The sequence below is a fragment of the Leucoraja erinacea genome, unplaced genomic scaffold, assembly GCF_028641065.1.
Source record: "Leucoraja erinacea ecotype New England unplaced genomic scaffold, Leri_hhj_1 Leri_484S, whole genome shotgun sequence".
Classification (NCBI taxonomy): Eukaryota; Metazoa; Chordata; class Chondrichthyes; order Rajiformes; family Rajidae; genus Leucoraja; species Leucoraja erinaceus.
In genome coordinates, this window is record NW_026576385.1 from 57,050 (window position 1) to 83,985 (window position 26,936).

The 26,936-nt window shown below is 43.1% G+C and overlaps 1 protein-coding gene across 1 annotated transcript in view; it reads right to left on the reverse strand.

The window, feature by feature from the left end:
- The window catches only part of LOC129693928 (bactericidal permeability-increasing protein-like), a 33,749-nt gene extending 15,519 nt beyond the window's left edge, over window positions 1-18,230 (reverse strand). The window contains exons 1-6 of the mRNA XM_055630662.1: window positions 17,894-18,230; window positions 13,839-13,953; window positions 11,869-11,997; window positions 7,515-7,670; window positions 3,002-3,065; window positions 2,803-2,863 (exon numbers count right to left, since the gene is read on the reverse strand). Of these exons, the coding sequence (XP_055486637.1) occupies window positions 2,803-2,863; window positions 3,002-3,065; window positions 7,515-7,670; window positions 11,869-11,997; window positions 13,839-13,953; window positions 17,894-18,005 (637 nt within the window). The 5' untranslated portion in view covers window positions 18,006-18,230. The remainder of the gene's footprint in view (window positions 1-2,802; window positions 2,864-3,001; window positions 3,066-7,514; window positions 7,671-11,868; window positions 11,998-13,838; window positions 13,954-17,893) is intronic.
- Window positions 18,231-26,936: the final 8,706 nt, after the last annotated feature.

Here is a 26,936-nt window from a genome sequence, read left to right on the forward strand (position 1 = left end):
ACAGTTAGTCTGACTCATGACCTTCCCCAGCTCTTAATGAGTTGAGATGATAACAACCAAGTTTGGCAGTGGCTCACACGATGAGCTTTTGCTTTAGTCCATATCAAGTCTGTTGCCAGGACGTTCTCTTTCAGTTTCTAGTACACATCGCTAACTTCAGCAACAGTCTGGCTGTTGTTGAGGTCCTGATCCTTAACGATGAGTATTGGTTCTTTCACCACCAGAACCTGTCTTCCACTCCATGTTGAGATTTATATCCCAAGGTTTAAGGGCCTGTCCCACTTGGGTGTCATTGTAATTTTGTGAATCTGTAATTTCAGTACATGCACCATCTCCAATCTTGTCTAATCCCTCCTCGTTTAACCAGGTGGCCCCAGATACTCCCCCAGCTGTGCACTTGTCCTCATGCCCCCCTTCTCTCTGAACAACTACTATCGCCCCCCCCCACCAAACCTCTCCTTGGCCTCCGTCTACTCACCTGCCCTCCTCCGACCCCAACCCCCACCCTTGTCGTGTCTTCACTTTCATCATCCCCCCCCCCGTATGCTTTTGGAATGTGGGAGGACACCAGAGCACCCAGAAAAAAACCCATGTGGACATAGGGAGAACATACAAACTCTGTACAGACAGCACCCATAGTCAGGATCGAAACTGGGTCTCTGGCAATGTAAGGTAGCAAATCTACCACTGTGCCACTCACTCTGCTGCCCTAATGCTACATAAGAAAAGACATATATATTCTTCTACCCATTCCAATCCGTCTGTCCTTGGCCATCTCCATTACCAGAGGGAGGCCTCGTAAACTGGAAGAACAACCCCTCGTATTCCCCTTGGGAAGCTTCAATCCAATCGCATGAATGCTGAATTCTCCAATTTCAGGAATTCAATCTTCCAACACCTTTGTTTCTGCATCCTCCCCTCCCCCCTAAGCCAGATTCTTTACACTCCTCCATCCATTCATCGTCCACCTCTCCCAACTCAAGATCTCTCATTGGTCTTGCCTTCCCCCTCCTATTCATTTCTACCCACCATTCTTCCCTTTGGTAATACATTTCACCCCCCCCCCACCTTTTGTTAATCAGATCTTTTCTTCTCTACTTCCCACCTGTAGCCTTGGCTACTATCTTCACCCTTTTCTACCCCATCCAACTTATCTGCCAATCAACCCCTCCTTTCAATTGCCAACTCTTGCCCCACCACTTCTCCTCACTTCTTTCTACCTGCGTACTCTCCGTTCTACCCCATCAGTCTAAAGGAGTCCCAACCCAACATGACTTTGGTCCATTTTCCGCCATGGATGCTGTTGCCCAAGTGGAAGATGGGCCCAGTGGGTTGGATGGTCTCCGTTTGCAATGTAACAACTTTGCATCGGTACTTTTCCCTTCAGCAACAAACTCTGAAGATCAATAGCACTTGCATGAGGTTGCCTTTGAACAGCACCTGGACTTCACCTGCACCCGGCACCACATTGTGACAACACTTCATCAATGCTCTGTGTCAACGCTATCCCAAACACCTCAATGAGTCTCCCACCGGTAGACTTGGACTCAGGATTCCTCCCCATTTGCTCTTCACATTTACATAACTTCAGCAACAGTCTGGCTGTTGTTGAGGTCCTGATCCTTAACGATGAGCATTGGTTCTTTCACCGCCAGAACCTGTCTTCCACTCCATGTTGAGATTTATATCCCAAGGTTTAAGGGCCTGTCCCACTTGGGTGTCATTGTGATTTTGTGAATCCCCAAATCCTGGGACGCTGCACGCGTAATGCACGCCATGCGCGCATCACATGCGTGTCATGACGCGCGCGTTGTGCTTCGTAACGCGTAAATGATGTCGCGCAAATGACGCCCAACTTCTTTATGTTGTCACCTATGTATCCAGACCTTCCATCCTTTTCAAATTACCATACAAATGTTGTAATCTCATCTTCACTCCCCATATAGCATTGACAAAGCTAGGCTCAGTCATCTTTCTCTTTCAATACACCCCTGTTGACATTTTCCAGTTCTCCGGTCTGCATTCCTCCTCAGAAACCAACCCCGCCCCTCGATCTAGCCCCATGGCCAACACCTTAATTGCCTTCAAAATGTTTCTAAGTCAATGGCCATTAATTGTTGGGTATAGGCTTTGGTTCCTGTCACTATCTCCGGAGAGAGCTCGGAATTCACAGTCATCCCATCTTTTGAGTGAAATGTTAAATTCAGGCCCACAATTAAAATAAGCTGCCACTGTTTCAATTGCCCTTTCCCTTGGATTCTATCAATTCTTATTTCTCAAACAATACCGCTAAAGGCCATCTTGCCATTGGTAGCTGCACCAACGATATGCCACAAATGGACTGGTCTCAAATTTATATTTAATTGGTTGCAGAGCACTTTGAGATATCATTCAAGGGCGACACAAGAAAGGTGCTGGAAACTGGAATAAAAAAAAACAAACTGCTGGTGAAACAACAGGTCAAACATGGGCAGAGAGGAGAAATGATTGACATTTCAGGTGAAAATCCTGCATCGATCGAGAGGAGAGACGGCCAGTATAGAGGGCCGAGGGGGAGAGGTGACACAGGAACTGAGGAGGTGGGGGGGGGAGGGGGGGGGGGGGGGGGGGGGGGGGGAGTGGATGGTTTTGGGACAGAGTTAGATGGGTGATATGTGGAGGTAATCAAGAAAAGGCCGATGAAGCCAGGTGGGGGGAGGGGAGAGCGGGGGTGGAGACAGCTTCTGGAGAAAAGGAAGCAACCATCTTGAGAGAGGTTTTGGAAGGCGATGGAAGAATGAGGGAGAATGTAAAACAACATACTTTTCATGTTCTTTAGATTCTTTTCCAACCCACGGAGTGCACTGGAGATTTTAGGACAAATCTGTATCAAAGAAATAGTAAATGACAATGAGGAGATGACCATGTTTGATACAGGCTCCACCATGAGTTATACAGCTCGAATGCTGTGTAAGTTAACAGCACAAATATTCAATATGAATGGTGAGGGAAGCTGACCTACCTGTTTGGTAAGAGCTTTCCGAATGGGTTTCTCGAGGAATTTGCGGAACAGATTATACAACCATCTGCAAAGCACAATTTTACTTGGTGAAAACAAAATAAATCTTACCATTGTGCAGACACACTCTCAAATACAAAAAAAGCATAGGTTAAGTGTGAAGGTAATATGTTACCTGTAGACTACGTTTGTGTGAATAAATTATTCCACTTCATCATTAAACCTAACGTGATACCAGCCAGTCTGAGTTACTCCAGAAATACCAGGAACTCAACAACCCAGCCAGGTCTGACAGAGGTTTACAGTACATGCACCATCTCCAATCTTGTCTAATCCCTCCTCGTTTAACCAGGTGTCCCCAGATACTCCCCCAGCTGTGCACTTGTCCTCATGCCCCCCTCCTCTCTGAACAACTACTATCGCCCCCCCACCAAACCTCTCCTTGGCCTCCGTCTACTCACCTGCCCTCCTCCGACCCCAACCCCCACCCTTGTCGTGTCTTCACTTTCATCATCCCCCACCCCCCGTATGCTTTTGGAATGTGGGAGGACACCGGAGCACCCAGAAAAAAACCCATGTGGACATAGGGAGAACATACAAACTCTGTACAGACAGCACCCATAGTCAGGATCGAAACTGGGTCTCTGGCAATGTAAGGCAGCAAATCTACCACTGTGCCACTCACTCTGCTGCCCTAATGCTACATAAGAAAAGACATATATATACTTCTACCCATTCCAATCCGTTTGTCCTTGGCCATCTCCATTACCAGAGGGAGGCCTCGTAAACTGGAAGAACAACCCCTCGTATTCCCCTGGGGAAGCTTCAATCCAATCGCATGAATGCTGAATTCTCCAATTTCAGGAATTCAATCTTCCAACACCTTTGTTTCCGCATCCTCCCCTCCCCCCTAAGCCAGATTCTTTACACTCCTCCATCCATTCATCGTCCACCTCTCCCAACTCAAGATCTCTCATTGGTCTTGCCTTCCCCCTCCTATTCATTTCTACCCACCATTCTTCCCTTTGGTAATACATTTCACCCCCCCCCACCTTTTGTTAATCAGATCTTTTCTTCTCTACTTCCCACCTGTAGCCTTGGCTACTATCTTCACTCTTTTCTACCCCATCCAACTTATCTGCCAATCAACCCCTCCTTTCAATTGCCAACTCTTGCCCCACCACTTCTCCTCACTTCTTTCTACCTGCGTACTCTCCGTTCTACCCCATCAGTCTAAAGGAGTCCCAACCCAACATGACTTTGGTCCATTTTCCGCCATGGATGCTGTTGCCCAAGTGGAAGATGGGCCCAGTGGGTTGGATGGTCTCCGTTTGCAATGTAACAACTTTGCATCGGTACTTTTCCCTTCAGCAACAAACTCTGAAGATCAATAGCACTTTCATGAGGTTGCCTTTGAACAGCACCTGGACTTCACCTGCACCCGGCACCACATTGTGACAACACTTCATCAATGCTCTGTGTCAACGCTATCCCAAACACCTCAATGAGTCTCCCACCGGTAGACTTGGACTCAGGATTCCTCCCCATTTGCTCTTCACATTTACCACCAGATGTATTTATTAAGACACCATTAAATATTTCATGTGTCCATTTGCCATGGTCTTTGAAATCCTCAGCAGGTCAGCCAGCTTCCATGAGGGGCAGACTGAGCTATAATTCCAGGTTGATGGTATTGCATGTTTGATCTTCTACTTCTGTGTCGTTGTGATTGTGACAACTAAGCACTAAGCAAAGGACTCATTCGAGTCATAACCTCTGTGGGTCAGAAGAGTTAAGTGGGAAATAATGTATGAGGTGGATGATTTTCCCATCTCAATATATGGTGACCTCAAGAATACAAGACTACTGGCATCCCCAACTCAGCTCTTCCCTCAGTCCTTCTCTCTCCCTCTTTCTTCTCCTTTATCAGCCTCCATAGTCTTACAACACAGCATATTGACCCACTGCCCACCGCTTACTGTAATCCCACTTAATTCATGTATTCACCATTCAACCAATACTAGACTAAGTGGCACCCGTTAGATCCCAGCAACACAGCTGGTCCCCCAATGCAATATTCCACCTCTCCACCAATTCCAATATTGGTGGCCAGTGGGGGGAAGACTTTCTGGAGTGCTATTATGGGTGTTGTGGGCTGAAGGGACTGGTTTCCAGAGGGCTAGTATGGACATTGTGGGCCGAATGTATTCTTGGGCTGGCGGCTCAGTCACTCAAGCCTGTTGAGCTGGCAGCTCATTCACTCATGGCTGGTGGGCTGGCAGTTGACTCACGGCTAGTCCTTGAAATTCCAATTCAAGCAGGGTGCAAGGCCACCAAATTCAAGAGCAGTTTCATACCATTTCAAGCCAGGTGCAAGCCACTAAAGACAGCGAGTCGTGACCTCTCCCTTCCCATCTTGCTGAGAATGAGCCACGCCCACACTTCCGGGTTTAATAGTCCCTCCCCCTCCCACCAGAAGGGGCGTGGCCTTCACACCATGATTGACAGGAAAGACAATCTCAACATAGTTTGAACAGTAATAAGTCTTTTATTTTTCATCCATGGGAAAACTCCTCAGCACCTGATGAGCAGAGGGGGACTGAGTAAGATGGCCAAAAATCACAACCGCACGTTGTAGCGTTTTTTTTTCTAAAATCAATATAAAGCGTAAACAGGAAGTGGTCAAGATTAGACTTTTAATTATATAAAAACAAGGCAACTTTAATTAGGCAAGGCAACTTTAATTAGGCAAGGCAACTTTAATTAGGCAGCACAGCTTTAGCATTTCCAAACCAAAGGTAACACAGCTTTAGCATTTCCAAACCAAAGGCAACACAGCTTTAGCATTTCTAAACTATATTTTCAAACCACATTAAGGGCACTGACAGGTCAGTAAAACCACTCACAGTTTAGTAGACATGTGTTCAGTGTTATTCTTAGCTCAGATTGAGAGACATGACCCTCTCGCTCCCCTTGCAGAGACTGACTAAGGCACTCAACACTTCTGGGTTTTATAGTCCCTCTGGAAAGGGCGTGGCCTTCAGGAGAGAGAATCTCAACATTTTTTAAACACTAATAACTCTTTTATTTTCCATTGATGGGAAAAATCCTCTTGTCCTGCACAGCGGAGGGGGACTGAGTAAGATGTCCAAAAATCACAGCCGTAAGTGGCAGCGTTTTTTCTAACATCAATATACAGAACAGGAAGTGGTCAAGATCAAACGTTTAGTAATACCCTGTATAGGTACCATGACTGATTATCCTATTGACCAACACATCTTTGGGATGCGAGGGGATCCAGAGCATCAGCGGGAATCCCACATGGGAGAATGGTTAAACTACACACAGACAGCGACTGGGGTCAGGATCGAACCTGGATCACAGCCGCGGCTCTACAAGTTGCGCCAAAAAGGCTGCCGTTTCTGGAGATCTCAAAAGACAGGAAAAGAGCCAGTGTTATCCAGCCCAAACCATTGATTCTGCTTCCTTTTCCATGGATGAGACCTGATCCCCTGAGTAGGAACAGCATTTTGGGCAGTTTCCATTAAATATCTGACAGTCAGCAAGGTGCAGGGTATTGCATAGTTTGCTGGCAATTTATTATGGAATTGGCTTTTCTATTATACCAGATGGATTCCTCTCCCTGATACCCAGAATCAACGTCATGGAGCTATATGGCACAAAACAAACGTTTTGAAGCAAAGATGAAGAAAACAAGCATGTCCAATTTCTCCTTGTAGCTAACACCCTCTAGTCCAGGCTCCATCCTGGTAAATCTCCTCTGCACCCTTTCCCAAATCTCCGTGATGAAGCTGAATTTTAGTAAAGAATATAAGAAGATATTAAATTGGTTTCTGGGCTAGTTTACAGCTTATATTTAGTCTCAAATTAGGCTTGCCTCGGGTTGCGGGGTGTGTGAGATAACATTGTCTCCCAAGTGAAGGAGCTAGAGAGATATCTTCACAGTGAGATGCCATAAACCAAATAACCAATGTTTATGGGGGAGGAGGCAATAAAGGAAGAGAGGAATAGACAGTCACATCTTTGTAAACAAATAACCTATGTTTATGAGGGACCAAATGACAGAGGAAGCAGCGGAACAGAGCTAGGGTGGTCTATTTGGAGATAAAACAAATGGACAATGTTTTTAGTATATCTTGTACCATGTAAAAAAAAGGGTTTGATGTGATGCACCCTTTTCCAGTACTCCCAGACTAATGTCTGTGGAATGTGATAAGGGGACCCTATTTAAAGCCTGTTGGTAACATCAAGTGTCCACTCTGGAGTTCTCCCTCCCTTTCCCGATGTTAAGTAAAGTTTTGAACTGGTCCGCCAAACCGTTCCTGTATTGGAGCAACCCATCCGGACCTTACAACACATTATATCCAAATACATCCAAACCAAAGTCCTGTGAAGCTGCATCATGATACGAAACACCATGGGGGTGAGAAAACAAGAGCGCAAGAGAAACCTTAAATATTCAGAGGTTTCTATTCTAAATGACTGTGTACATTACCGTTTTCTTTTGGTGAACCTGACCCGTACTTTCCCAATATTGGCTGAGCAGGCACGGCTTTGGAGAGCTGGGCGGCCAGTGCTGTCACGGGTCATTCCTATCGTCTGTGATATTGACAGACGACTCACAGACACGTCAAATGATCCACTCGTCCGACTGTGAGGAGATATGAGGAAATGCCATAAGTCATCAGATAATTAACCATTGGAAGACAAACTTACTAATGAACGGAGATGCAATGCTCTGCCAGTATTTATTGTCCCTGGCATTAAACCCCACTTTATGTTGATCCAGAGAGATATAGTTTTGAGAAGTTGGTATTCTTGTGGGAATTGCATAATATTTGCTTCAGAGAAACTGTTTTTTCAGCCCATCGGTTTTATGCCAGTGATTATGCTGTCCCATGAATCTCATTTCCCCTCATCCAACCACCATAAGATCCAACTATGATGGAGCTGTTGATCAGTCATTCCAGTCTATGTCCTGCAGCAGTCACAGAGCTAAGGTCCGGGGAACCCACTGCCAGAGTTCTTTGGGAACTCCTGGCCTGATATCACCGGTCTTTTCAAGCACGCGCCAAGTTTGATGTGGCTTGTTAATTACATTACAATGATTTATTGTGTAACTCGATAAGTCTACACACTTTGCTCCCACCACCTTCCGGGTGAGTTGGTCAGTCTGTAGACAGCTCCATAACTGCCTGGGATTGTCTGCCCCAACTGCAAGTGGAGTTTCAGATGTAAAACACGGCTTAAAACACAGGACAGGCAACATTCACCAAACACCAAGGGAATTCTCTTGAATGATTGCCTGCCTGACAATCAGCTTGGTCATGCGGAGAGCAGAGTATGGAGCCCTGGGTGGAACATGATGCGAGTAAGCTTCCAACTCGAGGCCTCCAGGAGAGAGGGAGTGAAGCAGTCTGATAACTTGGGCATGGAGGGAAGTGCCTGGGGGAGTTGGAGCCTTGCAACTAATCTGCCTTTTTTAAAAGATGGAATTTCATGGTTAGATTAAAATCCCCAATACTCTTTCCACAAAATTGTTTATAATTTACAAGCTCATTGGATTAAAGAAATATATTGCAGTAGGCACTGAATTGGATGTTTTGCAATAGCTCTAGCAATCAAATGTTGTATCTTCTCCAATTATCGATGATAGAACTTGCATCACAAAATTAGATCAGACAAGGGAGACACATTAACGCTGCCTAAAGATATTAATGACAGATTTTTACAATGCTATCAAAAACTGTACTCATCTAAAACGACAGAACAATCAGCAGGAATGGAAACATTTTTACAGAAATGTAATCTTACGGGTTTAAATCTGAAAGAGAGAGAATTACTAGGTGCTGAAATTACGGTAAAATAAATCGAAGTCAATTAGATCTTTAAAAAATGGATAGGCTGCAGGTCCTGATGGCCTAAGCTTTGAATTTTATTAAAAAAATTATGATCTGATATCTCCACGTCTACAGACACTATACACATACGCTTACACTCAACAGAAACTACCAGAAACTCTAAATGAATCTACAATCACACTTACAGTATACCAAAAACTGATAAGGATCTTGAAGACCCAGGTTCATATAGAGCAATAGCCATCTTAAATACTGATCAGAAAATATTAACCAAAATCCTATCTCATAGATTGAGCTTAGTGGTTAACAAATTAATACACCGCAACCAAACAGGTTTTATTCCAAACCGTTATTTATTTTAAAAACTGAGAGGACTATTCAATATTATATACTCAAATAGAATTCCTAATGCAGATCTAGCAATTATTTCGTTAGATGGTGAAAAAGCATTTGACCAGGTAGAATGGTCATATTTATTTTCGGTGATGGAAACATTTCAATTGGGAGAGAAGTACTGTACATGGGTTAAACTGTTATATTCTAACCCAACAGCTAGAATATTAACAAACCAAATGTTATCAACTAAATTTAATCTTTCTAGAGATTGTAGACAAGGATGTTCACTATCCCCACTATTAATTGGTCTTGCAATTGAACCATTAGCAGAAAGCTTTAGAGCCCATCCAGAAATACACGGGTATAACACTAAAGACACAAGGAATAAAATCTCTTTATATGCAGATGATGTATTAATATATATTACAAAGTTAGAAACTAGTATTCCAAATCTATTAAATCAAATAACTCAATTTGGTCAGTTTTCAGGATATAGAATTAATTGGAATAAAAGCGAAATCATGCCAATAACAAAACTCAATTTACATGCATTACAACAATCCCCTTTTAAAATAGTTAAAGATAAACTTAAATATTTAGAAATATATGTAACTAAGACATATACTTCTTTATTTAAATTAAACTTTCCACCCTTACTGAATAAACTACATAAGCATATTCAGTATTGGAAAACACTTCCCATTTCAATGCTTGGTAAAATTAATACTATAAAAATGGTCTTCTTACCGCAACTACTATACCTATTTCAATTAATTCCGATATATATCCCCAATTTTTTTTTAAAAGCCGATTCCATTGTTACAAGCTTTATTTGGGATTATAAGAATCATAGAATAAGCAAAAAACATTTATGTAAATCAAAGATAAATGGAGGTTTAGCCTTGCCAATTTTTTTGTTTTATTTTTGGGCAGTCCATATTAAAAATATGAATTTCTGGCTGGAAAAAATGGATCAGCAACCAGATTGGTTAAGGATGGAAAAGGAAGACTGTTTACCTTTTGAAATCGGTTCGATTATGTTTGCTCCCACAAAACTGCACAAAAAAACCTAAAGGGAAAATCCTATAATACATAGTGGAATACGAATTTGGAAACAACTAAAAACAGCTTTAAGATTGGATAATATACCACTATGTCTTCCCATTGTAAACAATCCTTTATTCAAACCATCCATGTTGGATAAAGGTTTCACCCAATGGAAAAATTACGGAATTAAAAAGATTGATTATAGGAAAGGCATTGTTCTTTCCTTTCAAGAGTTACAACAGATCTATGGACTACACTCAAATAATTTATTCAGATATCTACAAATTAAAGATTATGTTAAATCTAATACACAAGTGTATAGGACTAGGGAACCAGAAATTATTGATGAATGTTTGAATAAGCATCCTAAAACTGAAAAATGAATAACGTATATTTATAACACCCTTTTAGACAGTGAGGTACCATCGATGGAATTATATAGATACACATGGGAAAATGAATTAGGTCAACCTATAACAAAATATATTTGGGTCGAAAGTCTACAATATATACATCAATGCTCGTTTAATGCCACACATGCTTTAATACAATTTAAATTCTTACACAGATGATTTTACTCCAAAATAAAACTAAATAGAATCTTCCCACATATTTCTCTTATTTGTGATAAATGTCTGAACCTAGAGGCCAATTTAACACATACTTTTGCAAATTGTACAAAAATTAAAAATGTCTGGATTGATATTTTTGGAATAATTTCTGAAGTTGTTAATACTAAATTGGATCCAGACTCAAAACTAATAATACTTGGAATATCAGAACAAAGTTTAACACTCACAACAAGCCAAAGAAACATCCTCGACTACAGTATAATAACTGGGAAAAAATTAATATTAAAATTTTAGAAAGGCCCTATAACCCCCACAATTAAAATGTGGATTGTGGAAATGTCAGAGACCCTAGATCAGGAAAGAATTAGACTTGCCTTAATGGACAAACAAGAATTTTTTGTTAAAATATGGTCTCCATTCAATAATTATTTGAAGGGATAGATTGGCCCAGCACGGAAACCCAACTGAAGCTTGAACTCAGGATTAGATGAAAAGTTATACTTTATAATCTATGAACCGATCTCTAATGACGTATTATTAATAATTCATTCCACTTTTTTTTCTTTTTTGACATTTGTAATTCTTTTTTTTTCTTTCTCTCTCTTTCTATCTATATAAAAAAAAAACTAGAAGCAGAATCAATCCACAATTGAAAACTTTAATAATGTATGATTGATGTACATGAAAAGTGTTTTACTATAATATGTAACTATACTCTACCATAATATGTTTGCTTCTAATAAAAATATAACAAATGAAATTAAACAAACAATAAAACAAACTTGCATCACATCCTTCAAATTCATTTTATAAAGTGCTGCAGCGACCAATAGCAGGTAGAATGATAAGAGTTGAGCAACAGCCTCTGTTCCCTTGGGCAAGGGAAGGTAACAGGAGACAGATTACAGCAGCTCTTCAAAATTCCCTAGTCCAACACGAAACAGAGAGTGGACAGCACCCTGGAATTGATCAAGTTACTCCATAAAGATCAGAAGAAAAATAACCAAAGTTAAAACAAAGACGGAATACTTACAAAAAGAACTTTTTAACTCTAAAGTCACCCTTCACGCCAATGAAACCATTTGTGATGGAGAGCTGAATGCCCCGGCCAGCAGAGAATTTCAGAGTAGACTGCGGTAAACCCAACTTGTAAATGCGTATCCTGCAGACAAGATTGGTGCAATGGGTTAACTTTATATTCTCATCATAGTTAGAGACGGACAGGTTCAAGGGAGAAGTAGTTTTAAAGAGAATGCTGTTTTTTTTTAATTGATTATTTTTATTTTTATTTACAGGAATTTAGATAAAAATCAAACTCACAGTACATTTAAAATGCAGATACTAGGAACACAAGATGAGCATTAGAATTCTCTGGTAAACAACATTAAGCTGCATTTGTCACAACTCCGCCTTTTTGAAATATAGATGTCTTCCAACATGGAAAGTTTCATATATGATTGATCCATTTCAGGTTTTGGTCATCCTAGAACACTCTACAGTTAATGGAACATAGTCAATATTTTTTGTTTTTGCTGATGTGTTACCTAAATATTATATTTTATCTAAAAACCGTCAGTGTTACTTTCCTTCAATATCTGTCAGGAATTTGTGCTCCATTCCTGAATTCTAGCTGATCCTTAAATAGTGCTTGAGGTTTGTTCACTGTGACCACGCACGCACCCCTCATTCCCCTCACTTCCACCTATGTTCCTCGGGCTTCACAATTTGCACTTCTATCTTTATGCACTGAGTCTGTCTTTTCGTCTCTTTTGTTACTTTTAGTGTGTTTTAAAAAGTATGTGTTAATGTTCTCTGGTTTGTTTTATGTGGGGGCTGGGTGTGGGGGGGTCAGGAAAAACCTTTTTTCAGTCTCTTACCTTGCCGGAGATGTGATATTTTCTCCGGTGGCTTTGCGGCCTAACATCATGGAGATGGCGGCCTTGCTCGAGAGTGACTTTGAGCCCCACCGCAGGGCCGTGGACTTACCATCGGAGCCTGCGATCCTTTGCCTGGGATCGATGCTCCAACCACGGCCTGCAGATTTCACCATCGAGGAGCTCACAGTCTCGGGTAGAGACTGATGTCAGGAAGCTCCAAAGTCGCAAGAGGTTCGACTAGCCCCGAAAAAGAGAGATTTCAGATTGATGTCATTGGGTTTAACTTCAGGAGAGTTTTGCAGAGAGGGGAACTAATTGAAACCTATAAAACCTGACTACACAAACATTGGTCGGTGTTGCAGACATTGAAGAAGGCTGTCAAAGGATACAGCTGGATATGGATGATCAGTTACAAATATGGATGGTGAAATGGCAGATAGATTATAATTCAAGCAAATGTGAGGTGAGATGTTGCACCTTGGGAGGTAGAATGTAAGAATGTAATGTTCAAGGCAAGACCATTTTGGATCATTGCTGTATCATGTCAATATCTGCTTGAAAGTGGCAACACAACTATATAGAGGGTAAAGAAGGCAGAAGCAATGTTTATCTTCAGTGGTTGGGGCATAAGAATCAGGAACTAATATTGCAGCTTCCTCAAACTTTTATTCTGCTGCATTTGGGTATTGTGTGCAGTTCTGGTTGCTCCATTACAGGACAAATGTTGACGACTTGGAGAGAGTGCAGAAGCGGTTCACCAGGAAGCTGCCCTGGATAAGAAAGTATTAGCTATGATGATAGGTTGGTCAAATTTGGAGGCTGAGGGGAGACCTGATGAAAGTTTATGAAATTACAAAAGGCACAGTCAGAACTTTCTTTACCCCCAGGCGGAAATGTCAAATGCTAGAAGGCGTAGCTTTAAGGTAAGATGAGGAATGTTTAAAGGAGATGTGCGGGTGATGGATACCTGGAACATACTGTTTATTGTTGCTGCCAAATATCAGCTGAACACATGACATGGTGTTTACAAAGTAGCATAATCAATCTCAGTTGAAGGTAGTTAATCCACCAGCTCTAACAATTGGATTTAACAGCTGATATACATGAACTGAAATATGCTACTCACGATTTGACAGAGAATTTTATTTTGCCGATATACTTTACTCTCTTTTTACCACTCATATTTGGAATGCGCATCTCTCGCAACTTCGTTTGCAACACACCGATCCCAACCCTTCGTCCTGTATGACAAAAAAGATGCAAGAATTCAGTGCACAGCGGGGTTTGGATCAATACAGCCATGCTCTTGGTTACACTCAACCCTCTCTCACACGGTACCACTGCACAAGGTTGGCTGGATACTCACATCAGTCCAGTTACTGATGCCAAGGGCTACATAGCCCAGTGGCAGGAGTGTCTGAAGTTACACAGAGGGAACCCTCCTCCAACCCCATCTAACTGTATCCATTGTTCAAAGTGTGGACTCTTATATTCTATCGGCGAGACCAAATTTAGGCTGGGTGATCATTTCGCTGAACACCTTCATTCAGTGCGCCTGGACCTACTCGATCTCCCGGTTGTCACAAACTTTAATTCCCCATCCAATTTCCACACTGACCTCTCTCTGTCCTAAGGCCTCCTCCATTGTCAGAGTGAGGCCAAACACAAATTGAATGAACAGCACTGCATATATCGCTTGGGCAGTTTACAACCCAGTGGTATGAATATTTACTTTTCTAACTTCACTCTCTCCATCCCTCCCCCACCTCAGTCATACCAGCTTCAAAGTCTCACCTCAAAGCTAGCAATCCCTGTTTCCTTTAATCATCGTTACTTTTTTACATATCTTTCATTTATTTGTCATATACGGCAATGGGATTTTACTGTATTTTAATTGGTGCACGTGACAATGACCTTTGACCTTTATATCTCTCTACATCACCATCTATATCTCTCGTTTTCCTTTCCCTGACTCGCAGTCTGAAGAAGGATCTCGACTCAAAGTATCACCTGTTCTTTTTCTCTGGAGATGCTCACTGACCCGCTGAGTTACAGCAGCTTTTTGTGTCTATCATTCCATGCTACACACTCAAGCTTTTGGTTAATAACATATGATTAATAGTATTGCCGTCAAGACTGAAAATGCTGGAAATATTCAGCACCAGTGGAGGGAAAATGGAAATGACCCGTGAGTCTTCCCTCATCCCGTTTACAAACCGGTGGAATGAAACTGATTTCTCTAACTTCTTGTTTTCCCTGTATCTCCTCTCTCTGTGTGTGTGTGTGTGTGTGTGTGTGTGTGTTGTGTGTGTGTGTGTGTGTGTGTGTGTGTGTGTGTGTGTGTGTGTGTGTGTGTGTGTGTGTGTGTGTGTGTGGGGTGTGGGGTGTGTGTGGGGCCGGGGGTTGTGTGTGTGTGTGGTGTGTGGGAGGGGTGTGTGTGTGTGTGTGGGGGGGGGGGGGTGTGTGTGTGTGGGGGGAGGTGGGGTGTTATGGGGTATGTTGCGGGTGGAGGCATGTGGGCGGGGGGGGGGGGGGGGGGGGGGGGTTGCGCGGGAGGTTGCGGTGGCGGGGGGGGGGGGGGGGGTGGTGCCAACAATAGACCATTTTCTTGATCTTCGTTACATTTTTTGCATATCTTTCATTCATTTGTTCCATATCTCTCTCTATTGCCGTTCATATCCCATGTATCACTTTCCTCTGACTCTCAGCCTGGAGAAGGGTCTCGACCCAAAACGTTACCTATTACTTTTCTCCAGAGATGCTGACTGACCCGCAGAGTTACTCCAGCTTTTCATGTCTATCTTCATGTGATTACAATACTCATTTCTGCAAGGCTTGGGGTGTGAACTTTAAATGTTCAATGTACTGTTGGTGAAACTTTACAATAGAACGGAGGCAGTACATGTGGATTTTACATCCTCATTTACTGGATGGTGCTACATGCTTTTATAGGTAAGTTTGCAAGTATAAAGTATAATCGTGGGTTAATACTTGAGAATATAGATGTGCCCATATGCATTTGTTCCATTGGCCACTCGTATTAGTACCAAAGTATGCATTAGTGCAGAATTGGGAGATTAGTGCATATCGGTAACATTACTAGACACGGCATGCCATTGGACCTGGTTCTGCCCCCGATTACACTATTATTCTACCATTGTATGTACTATTATGCCAGGTATTAGTACTGTTTCAGGATTGCACATCTTGCAATGGTACAGCATTACTCTGCCCCAAATATTTCACGCCATGGCTAGCTGTAGAGGAGGTGTTTAAAAGCAATAAGATCAGAGCAAATTGGGGTTACTTAGTTTAGTTTAATGAGTATGGGAGCAAGGAGCTCCTACTGCAGTTGTACAGGCCTCTGGTGAGACCACACCTGAAGTATTGTGTGCAGTTTTGGTCTCCTAATTTGATGACGGCCATTCTTGCTATTGAGGGAGTGCTGCATAGGTTCACCAAGTTAATTACCGGGATGGCGGGACTGACATATGATGAAAAATAGATTATATTTACTGGAATTTAGATGGATGAGAGGGGATCATGTAGAAACATATATACAGTAAAATTCTTGGCATTGGATGCAGGATAGATGCAGGAAAAATGTTCCCGATGTTGGGGGAGTCTAGAACCAAGGGTCACTGTTTAAGAATAAGGGGTAGGCCATTTAGGACTGAGATGAGGAAAAACTTTTTCTATCCAGAGAGTTGTGCATCTGTGGAGTTCTCTGTCACAGAAGGCAGTGGAAGCCAATTCACAGGATGTATTCAAGAGTTAGATATAGCTCTTAGGGTTAATGGAATCAAGGGATATGTGGAGAAATCAGGAACGGGGTACTGATTTTGGATGATCAGGCATGATCATATTGAATGAGGGTGCTGTCTTGAAGAGCCAAATGGCCTACTCCTGCACCTATCTTCTATGTTTTCTAAGATACAGCACGGAAACAGGCACTTTGGCCCAATAAGTCAGTGTGTTGACCATCAATCACCCATTCTGTCTAGAAACGAGGGCGCCCAGAGAAAACCCATAAGGGGAACATGCAAACTCCACACTGACAGCACCCACTGGGTCTCTGGTGCTTTGTTGGGCAGCAGCTTGACCAGCTGTGCCACTAAGGTGGTTCTGAGGGCCCAGCCTGGGTCATGCAGGTCAAAGGAATTCAGCAAGGCTTGGTTTCACAGACATTCAAAAATAATAGAAACAGATGTAGAATAATTCATGGAGCCAGTGATATAGAGGACCCTGGTGGCCAACAATCAGGAAGGGGCCAGTGCAGAGGATTGGGCTCAGTAATCAGAAAGGGTGCCAGTGATGGGGAGATGGTCAGGAAACCAGGGGTGCGGTGAAACACAGGGAGACAGCAGATAGGTACAAGGAGCTACTGAATATGCCAGGTGCAAGTGCTAAAAGGCTAATTGGAAACCAATCTTTAGGGAGTACAAAGATCTAGTGCTTGGAGCTCAGAGAGTCAATGGAAGAATAAAGAGTCATGGATGTGGACAAGGAGCAAGTGGGTAGAAGGGGAGTTGAGGGCTCCAGCAGCGAGGCAGGGGAGACAGTGGAGATGTACAGCGAGCCAATGGATACCTGCATGGTGCAAATGCTATAGAGCACAGGGAACCAGTGCAGAGGCACGGGAGTTAGTAGTGGTGAAGAGGGACTAAGAAAACCACACAGAATGAATAAACCCCTGTTATCTGCAGCTAAGTATGAGTGAATAATGCATGTGTGCAGTGTATTTCTGTGCTAGGTGATGGAGGATTTGTTAGTGATAGGTGTGGAAATTGAGAAAGAATCTGGGGCTCACAATGGCAGAAGGGGGCATTCCACCAGTCTCAAAGGGCAGAGGTGGGCACTGTTTTAAAGATGAAAAAAGGAAAAAAGCAACGTTCAGGATAATGCCCTGGACATTGAGCACAGGTGCACAGGTGGATGCAGGTGTACGCCACTCACCCCATCAAGCCTGCCCTGCCATTTAAGGTGAGTATGTCTGATTTACCCCAACCCTCAACACCCCCGCTCTACCTGTAGCGCGAACCTCTCAAGTTTTCAATCTTACATAAATATTTCTACTTTCACTCTGGCAGTACGAGTCACAACATGTGGCAATTGTTTCGAGTGCTTCAACTTTTACAGAATAAAACCCCCACATCTTGGCAGAGGGATGTCCACACTCACCATAGTCCAACGCTTTCTGCGTTACTCTCACTTTCAAGCCTGGGTTTGTACACAAGATGCACGAGGCAAGAAACAGGAGAGCGGTCGTCCCAATCCAAAGTCTGGGCAACATCTCCACTTGATGTCTCCGCTGAGATAGAGCAAGACAGCAGGTCGCTGATGGACCGAGTCTGTTTAAACAGGTACAAAGCAGAAGCTGCTGAAATACTTTGAATTTAGCGTTCGTTACTTGATGCTTGCTTAATTTCCTGAGCTTCAACTGAATTTTCTGCCTCCAACTTTCTCAATCACACCTTAACATTGCTCAGTATCTGCAACTGTCACTTGGAACCCCTCCCTGTGTCTCTGATATCCCCCGACTCGATTATGCACAGTCTCCCTGTCTGCATTCTCTACGGAATTTTTACCTTGTTTCCTTCACATATTATTTCTTCGCTTGACTTCTGATCCCCAAATTGAAGTTCCTAATCCTGTATTTCTCTCTCTCTCTCTCTATGGTTCTGAACTTGCTAATGACCGGCAATCTACCCTGTCAGCCGAAACTCAACCGCTCTTCCAGCACCTTCTCTGACCTCTTATCCCCATCCTTTCAAACTAAATCTTAAACTGCCTTTCCCATAGTTAGCAACTACCCATGTAGGAAGGAACTGCAGATGCTGGTTTAAACCAAAGTTAGACACAAAATCCTGGAGTAATTCAGCAGGATGGGCAGCATCTTTGGAGAGAAGGACTCCCCTCAGGCTCTTGTATAATAAGGCAATCCTTCTTTCTTCCTAAACTCCAAAGATTACAGATCTAAATTCTTTAGGCTTTTGTGATAGGAAACTCTCATCCCAAGAATTAGCCTGTAAATCTCTTACTGAAGACCTCGGGGAAAGATATTAAGACAGTACTCTTTAACCACCTCTTCTTAGGATTGCAAGAGGCATTCCTGAATTATTGTGTGTTTTTTATCTAACCAGTGGCACAATGGACAAAATACTTACAGTGTGATAACTAGTATGGGTGTAGTCGGCTGAAGGGACTGGTTTCCAGTGGGCTAGTATGGACATTGTGGGCCAAATGTTTTATTGGGCTGGCAGCTCAGTCACTCAAGCCTGTTGTGCTGGCAGCTCACTCACTCACGGCTGGTGGGCTGGCAGTTCGCTCACGGCTATTCCTTATAATTCCATTTCAAGCAGGGTGCAAGGCCACCAAATTCAAGTACAGTTGCTTACCACTTCAAGCAGGGTGCAAGGCCACCAAATTCAAGTGCAGTTTCATACCATTTCACGCACAGTGTAAGGCCACTAAAGACAGCGAGTCGTAACCTCCTCCTCCTCCATCTTGCAGAGACTAAGCCACACCCACACTTCTGGGTATTATAGTCCCTGCCCCTCCCACCTGAAGTGGTGTGGCCTTCATGGTGTGATTGACAGGAGAGGGAATCTCAACATTTTTTAAACACTAATAACTCTTTTATTTTTTATCGTTGGGAAAAATCCTCGACACCTAATGAGCGGAGGGGTCTCTGAGTCTGATGGCCAATAATCACAGCCGTACGTGGTACAATTTCTCTTAAAATCAATATACAGTGCAAACAGGAAGTGGTCAAGATGAGACTTTTAATTATGTAGACGGCAAGGCAACTTTAGCATTCTCAAACCAACTTTTCAATTAGGCAAGGCAACTTTTGCATTCTCAAACCATCGATTCCACACCGACCAGCGATAGACTCGGCTTGTACTCGCTAGAATTTAGAAGATTGAGGGGGAATCTTATAGAAACTTACAAAATTCTTAAGGGGTTGGACAGGCTAGATGCAGGAAGATTGTTCCCGATGTTAGGGAAGTCCAGAACAAGGGGTCACAGTTTAAGGATAAGGGGGAAATCTTTTAGGACCGAGATGAGAAGAACATTTTTCACACAGAGAGTGGTGAATCTGTGGAATTCTCTGCCACAGAGGGTAGTTGAGGCCAGTTCATTGGCTATATTTAAGAGGGAGTTAGATGTGGCCCTTGTGGCTAGAGGTATCAGGGGGTATGGAGAGAAGGCAGGTACAGGATACTGAGTTGGATGATCAGCCATGATCATATTGAATGGTGGTGCAGGCTCGAAGGGCCGAATGGCCTACTCCTGCACCTATTTTCTATGTTTCTATGTTTCTAACAAAGGAGTAGCGAAGACCTTTCTGTCCTTCAACTCGATCCTGATTGCTCTGTAGATTTTATCTACCCATCTTGGTTCTGAATGTCCTGGAACAATGTACACACACATATTGTGGGGCAGGTTGGTTGAAGATCTTTGTCCTCTGGACGAAAGGCTCATCCCCTCCATGCTTCAGTGAAAAGCATTACTGATGGCTTGGAGCTTGGTGTCAGAATGTATGTTAATATCAACCACAGAGGATGGGATAATCTTAGTTGCGTAACACCATTGGCATAGATTAAATAGCAGATCCTTATTTCTGGAAATTAGCTCCAACCCATTGGAAATTTGTTGGAAATGATTTAAAGTGCAGTGGTGAGGAAGGTTGAGCAAAAGTATTGGGGTATTGATGCAGATCCCTTTGACAGTAATCTTCACTGAGACCGATTCTGCCTCAGGAACGTGACATTCATTATCAAGAATTCCTACTTTCTGAGTCATGGCCTCTTTTCCCATCCACCATCGGGCAGGAAATATATGTAGGAAGGAACTGCAGATGCTGGTTTACACTGAAGATAGACACAAAATGCTGGAGTAACTCAGCAGGACAGGCAGCATCTCTGGATAGAAAGAATGGGTGGCGTTTCGGGTCGAGACCCTTCTTCAGACTGCAGACTTCTTCACAAATATAGAAGCCTAAGTTCCCACACCACCAGGTTCACGAACAGCTTTTTTCCTGCAACAGCAGATTCTTGAACTAACTTACACGTCTCTTAATACTACATCAGCAACGAGCACTATAGTCCCCCTGTTGCTCTACCACAGACATGTTTTCTAATTATATTTTGCATGAATGTTTTGTGTATTTGCATTCTTTTTTCTTTTTGCAATTTTGTACAATTTATATGTTATTTATTTATATGTATTGTCTGTGCCTATCTGCCTGTGATGCTGCCACAATCAAGATTTTCATTGTAGTTCTACCTCATACCGGCGAGCCGCAGCCCATCCCAACGGCAGGCTTCTCTCGGCTGCCAGGAAGCCCAGGATGCTCCGTGGAGCCAAACGTGCAAGTGGGCAGACGACCGAGAGTGAGGATGAACCGTCGAGAGAGAGGAAGGACCCTCAAGCAACCATCACGGAGTGGAATTAGTAAAGATTTAAGTTGGGCGATGCATATTAGTCAAGTTTCCAACAAAGCAAAATAGAACTCTCGGTCTTCTTAAAATAAATTTTCACACATGTAGTACATCTGTCAATGAGAATGCCAACAAGTCCTTGGTCAGGCCCAAATTGGAGCATTGTGGAGCCGTATGGGATCCTTTGAACAACAACCACAAGATCACCCTGGAGAAAGTACAACGCCGAGCAGCCCGCTTTGTATGTAATGACTACAAGCGCAAATCAAGCATGAATAATATGCTGACTTCTCTCGGATGGGATACCTAGAGAGCCGCAGAATCTGACTAAGACTTATTGCAATTTACAAGGAGATTCACAAAATCACGCCATCAAATCTCCCGTCATCCCAGAGCACCAACTGCCATGAAACAAGACAAAATAATGGTCCCTACATCTTCAACTGGCTAAATTTTAATAAACCTTGCTACCAATATTCCCTTTACCCAAGGATGATAAGGGAGTGGAATATGTTACTACCCAACACACGTGCAGCTCCTGAAGTTAAGTCATTTAAAAAGGGGATTGAGCAACTAGATCTCCTCAACTTGGTCAAAAAGGCCCACTTCAAAACGTAATCACTACTCTATGCATGATAACCACTTATGAGGTGTTTGCGCAGTAATCAATCAGAACCAGAAACAGAATGAGAGAGGAGGGGCCTGCACCGTCACGAGCGAGGAGGGACCCACAAGCAACTGCCAAGAGCGCAAACTTTTTTCTTCTTACAATTTAGGGGGACCTGATCTGCCGAGAGTCGGGAGGGGGGCTAAGGAAAGCAAAGTGGACTGCTGTGAGAGTCAGGTGACACACGCAGCCGAGAACGAGGAGGGCTGCCAAGCGCAACCAGGTGCGGGGCCGCCGTGAACAACGGGGGGCCCAGCATGAGGCAGCCTGTGGCCACATGCAGCCGCAGGCCTGCTTCACCGCTGCGATCAGAAGATAAGACTGTTCAATTAACTTTCTGTAACTTTGTTGGTGCCAGAATCGTGGTGACAAAGAATTTACCGCCTCGGTGAGGTCTGCTGTATGATTTTACCAGGTTGTACGCAAAACAAAGCATTTGTCTGTGTCTAGGTACATGTGACAATCTATATCTATCTATATTACTAAAAGTAAGATCTTGACTACTTCCTGTTTTTCTGTTTCAGGATTTTTGAAAAATACTGCCGCTTACAGCTGTGATTTTTGGCCATCTTACTCAGAGTCCCTTCCGCTGCGCGGGGCAAGATAATTTTTTCCCATCGATGAAAAATAAAAGAGTTATTAATGTTTTTTAAAATGTTGAGACACTCTCTCCCCTGTCAATCACGCCACGAAGGCCGCGCCCCTTCTGGTGGGAAAGGGTGTGGATCAGTAAAACCCGGAGGTGTGGAGGCGCCTCAGTTCCCTGCACGATGGAGGAGGGAGAGGTCACGGCTCTTGGTCTGAGCTGTGAATAACACTGAACACATGTCTACTCAATTGTGAGTTAATGTGGTTTGAAAATTAAAATGTGGTTGCTTTGAAATGCTGCACTGCAAATGGTTGTTGGTGGTGGTAACTGCTTTGAAATGCTGCACTGCACATGGCTGTTGTTGGTGGTGGTAACTGCTTTGAAATGCTGCATTGGACATGGCTGTTGTTGGCGGTGGTAACTGCTTTGAAATGCTGCACTGCTTTGCACACGGCTGTTGTTGGCGGTGGTAACTGCTTTGAAATGCTGCACTGCACACGGCTGCTGTTGGCGGTGGTCAAGAGCGGAACTCACTATCAAAACATGGAGGGGACGGGGGGCACAATTATATGGCGGCCGCGCATGCATGCGCACACCCATGCACGCGCGCGAGGCTTCGGCGGCTCAATCCAGTGCTAAATGCAGCTCAGCTGTCTGTCTCACTGGGTTAACTACAGCCCTGTCTGGATTGACGGGATACCAGCGCTGCTTCTCTGCGCTGGCCATATTTCCCGCAAGCCCAGGCAGGTTAACCTGGCGGGGATGTCGCCCACCTCACAAAACATGGGGGGGACGTGCCCCCTCTGGCCCCCCCGGGTTTTCCGCCCCAGGCGATGGTAACTGCTTTGAAATGCTGCACTGCAAACAGCTCCTGGTGGGGATGGTAACTGCTTTGAGATGCTGCACTGCACGTGGCCACTAGTTGCGGTGGTAACTGCTTCGAGATGCTGCACTGCACATGGCCGCTGGTGGCGGTAGTGGTGGTAACTGCTTTGAAATACTGCACTCCAGATGGCCGTTGGTGGTGGTGGTAACTGCTTTGAAATCCTGCACTGCAAATGGTTGTTGGTGGTGGTAACTTGACAACTTCTTGTTTGCACTCTATATTGAGTTTAGATAAAATGCTACAACTTACGGCTGTGATTTTTGGCCATCTTACTCAGTCCCCCTCCGCTCATCAAGTGCAGAGGATTCTTCCCATCAATGAATAATAAAAGTGTTATTAGTGTATAAAAATTGTTGAGAATCTCTCTCCTGTCAACAACGCCCTTTCTGGTGGGAGGGGGGATTATAAAACCCAGGAGTGTGGGTGTGGCTCAGTCTCTGCAAGATGGTAGAGGGAGAGGTCCCGACTCTGTCTGAGCTGTGAATCAAACTGAACACACTGAATGTCTACTCAACTGTGAGTGTAGTTTTTATGTGGTTTTATTCTGCCTCAAATGGTATGAAACTGCACTTGAATTTGGTGGCCTTGCACCCTGCTTGAAATGGTATGAAACTGGACATCAATTAGGTTGTCTTGCTCCCTGCTTGAAGTGGTATGAAACTGCACTTGAATTTGGTGGCCTTGCACGCTGCTTGAAATGGCATTAAACTAGCATTTGGTGACCTTGCACCCTGCTTGAAGTGGCACAAAACTGCACTTGAGTTTGGTGGCCCTTCACCCTGCTTGAAATGGCATTACACAGCACTAGCATTTGCTGGCCTTGCACCCTGCTTGAAGTGGAACAAAACTGCACTTGAATTTGGTGGCCTTTCACCCTTCCTGAAGTGTTAGGAAACTGCACTTGAATTTGGTGGCCTTGCATCCTTCTTGAAGTAGTTGATTCTGGACTGTGGATGGTATGGACAGAGAGAAACTGCTCCCGTTAGTTAAGATTTTTAAGAAGTAAATGTAAAATTCTTGAGATTTTTTTTCTGTTGCTACTAGTTCTGATCTGGAATTCATAGTAACTGTGTTAGTGGAATTGGATATGTACTCAAAGTTGACTGCCAGTCAATGGACAATGAGCTGGAGACTGAAATTTATTGATGACTATTGAGAACAGACACAAAAAGCTGGAGTAACCCAGCAGGTCAGGCAGCGTCTCTGGAGAAAAGGAATAGGTGACATTTCTGGTAGAGACCCTTCTTCAGACTGAGAGTCAGGGGATAGAGAAACGAGAGATATAGACGGTGATATAGAACAAATTAAAGATATGCAAAAAGCTACAATGATCAAGGAAAGGTGGAGTACACAATGGTCCATTGTTGGCTGTGGACTAGGTGATAATGAGTTATACAGACAGTGAATCTCAACAGGACAACAGTGAAACTAGTATGATTACTAGGGTGGGGGGGTGATTAGAGAGAGAGGTGATGCAAGGGTTAGATAAATCAATATTAATACTGCTGGGTTGTTACCTGAGGCCTTCTTGTCTCCTCCTAATGTGTCTGATTTGCACAATTTAGCTAATCTTGTTGGGTTGCTGTCATTTGGTTTATTGAACCAAAAACTTGCCTCAAACCAGATCTGGGACAGAGGAGAAACAAATTTAAAAGCAGCTTTAGGAATTAACCAGGCTTTCATTAGGTGTGATAAGACTGAGGACCGCTTAACAATAGATCACTTCTGGGATGATAGATGCAACTACTACATATAACCATATAACAATTACAGCACGGAAACAATCCATCTCGGCCCTACAAGTCCGTGCCGACACAACTTTTTTTCCCTTAGTCCCACCTGCCTGCACTCATACCATAACCCTCCATTCCATTCTCATCCATATGCCTATCCAATTTATTTTTAAATGATACCAACAAACATTGTGTACATGAATGGGAGCTTTACCTGTGTTTCTACCTTCAGAAAGCTATGAACTTTCACCATAAGATCTCGCTGTACAAAAAAGCCAGAATCTTACCATTTGCTATATACTTTCCTCTTCGATCTCCCAAAATGCATAGCTCAAATTTCACTGTACCTTAATTGGTTAAGTGACAATAAAGGCTAACTTGAACTTTATATCAACGTAGGATACAGTGATATAGGATTAAGTAAAGTTTATCAAGCAAAGTTTGTTGACAAATAAGATGTCAGGGTTCATAACAACTATTGTTATGATTATTGAATACAAATTGGAGAAATGGAGTCTTGAAAGGATGTGGGAAATTGTTAATTGCAGAATAGCGTTCAGTCATGTTATGCGTAATTCTTGCCATTTAGTGATCTCTGGAGTGTTGCAATTTCCCCATGGAAGATCTACATTTGTGCCATGAGTTGGGAGTACAAAAGAAAGTCACAGTGCATTCATGGAGTACTCTGGTGGTTTCATTGAAGGCCATATTCATAAGTTATGTCGTGAAGAATCACTAGGCTAATTCCTGGAATGAGGATGATCTTTGTGACATCAGGATCAATTTCTCAATATCGTTTGATTTTAAAGAATTCTATTTTCAGTGTTTTTGATGGTTTGACAAGATTGACAATGTTATCCCGCGCTGGCAGCTCACCAATATATTCACAGCGTAACTGTGAAACAACTTAGGACCAAGATGAAAACATTTTCTTTCCACTTAGAGCACTGTGAACGTTTGGAATGAATCGTAAAAAGATGGAGAGATTCAGTCATTGAATATTAAAAATTGAAATAACCTCTTGAGGCAGCCAGGATGAATATGTTGATCTCGAATGGCCAAATCAATCCATGGATTGTGGAATTGATGACCTTCTTTCAGATTCACAGAAGACTTACCATTACAAGGCTGGATTTTGAACAAGATAATGAGTACGTCATTTTTTTTTCTCCAGAAATACAATGTGAATAAAGGATGTGTGACAGGAATCATGCTGATATCTCTCATTTCTTACAATGCCTAAAGCAGTCACAAGATGGCACAATAAATAGATCCAACAAAGTACTCACCTAAACTCTAAAGGTTATTTTTGTTTCTTGTGCAAGTTCTCAGTTGTCAAACTATTTTGTCCAACAATGCTGGAGTTGCAAATGTTTTGGGGCACCACCCTGGTTTAAGCATTTGGATTAAGTGGATAGCTGATTATAGTTTGAGTATTAACAACTAGTTACAACAACTAAGTTACAGAGATAGGTTGAATAAGTTAGGTCTTTATTCTCTGGAGCGCAGAAGGTTAAGGGGGGACTTGATAGAGGTCTTTAAAATGATGAGAGGGATAGACAGAGTTGATGTGGACAAGCTTTTCCCTTTGAGAATAGAGAAGATTCAAACGAGAGGACATGACTTCAGAATTAAGGGACAGAAGTTTAGGGGTAATATGAGGGGGAACTTCTTTACTCAGAGAGTGGTAGCGGTGTGGAATGAGCTTCCAGTGGAAGTGGTGGAGGCAGGTTCATTGGTATCATTTAAAAATAAATTGGATAGGCATATGGATGAGAAGGGAATGGAGGGTTATGGTATGAGTGCAGGCAGGTGGGACTAAGGGGAAAAAAATTTGTTCGGCACGGACTTGTAGGGCCGAGATGGCCTGTTTCCGTGCTGTAATTGTTATATGGTTATATG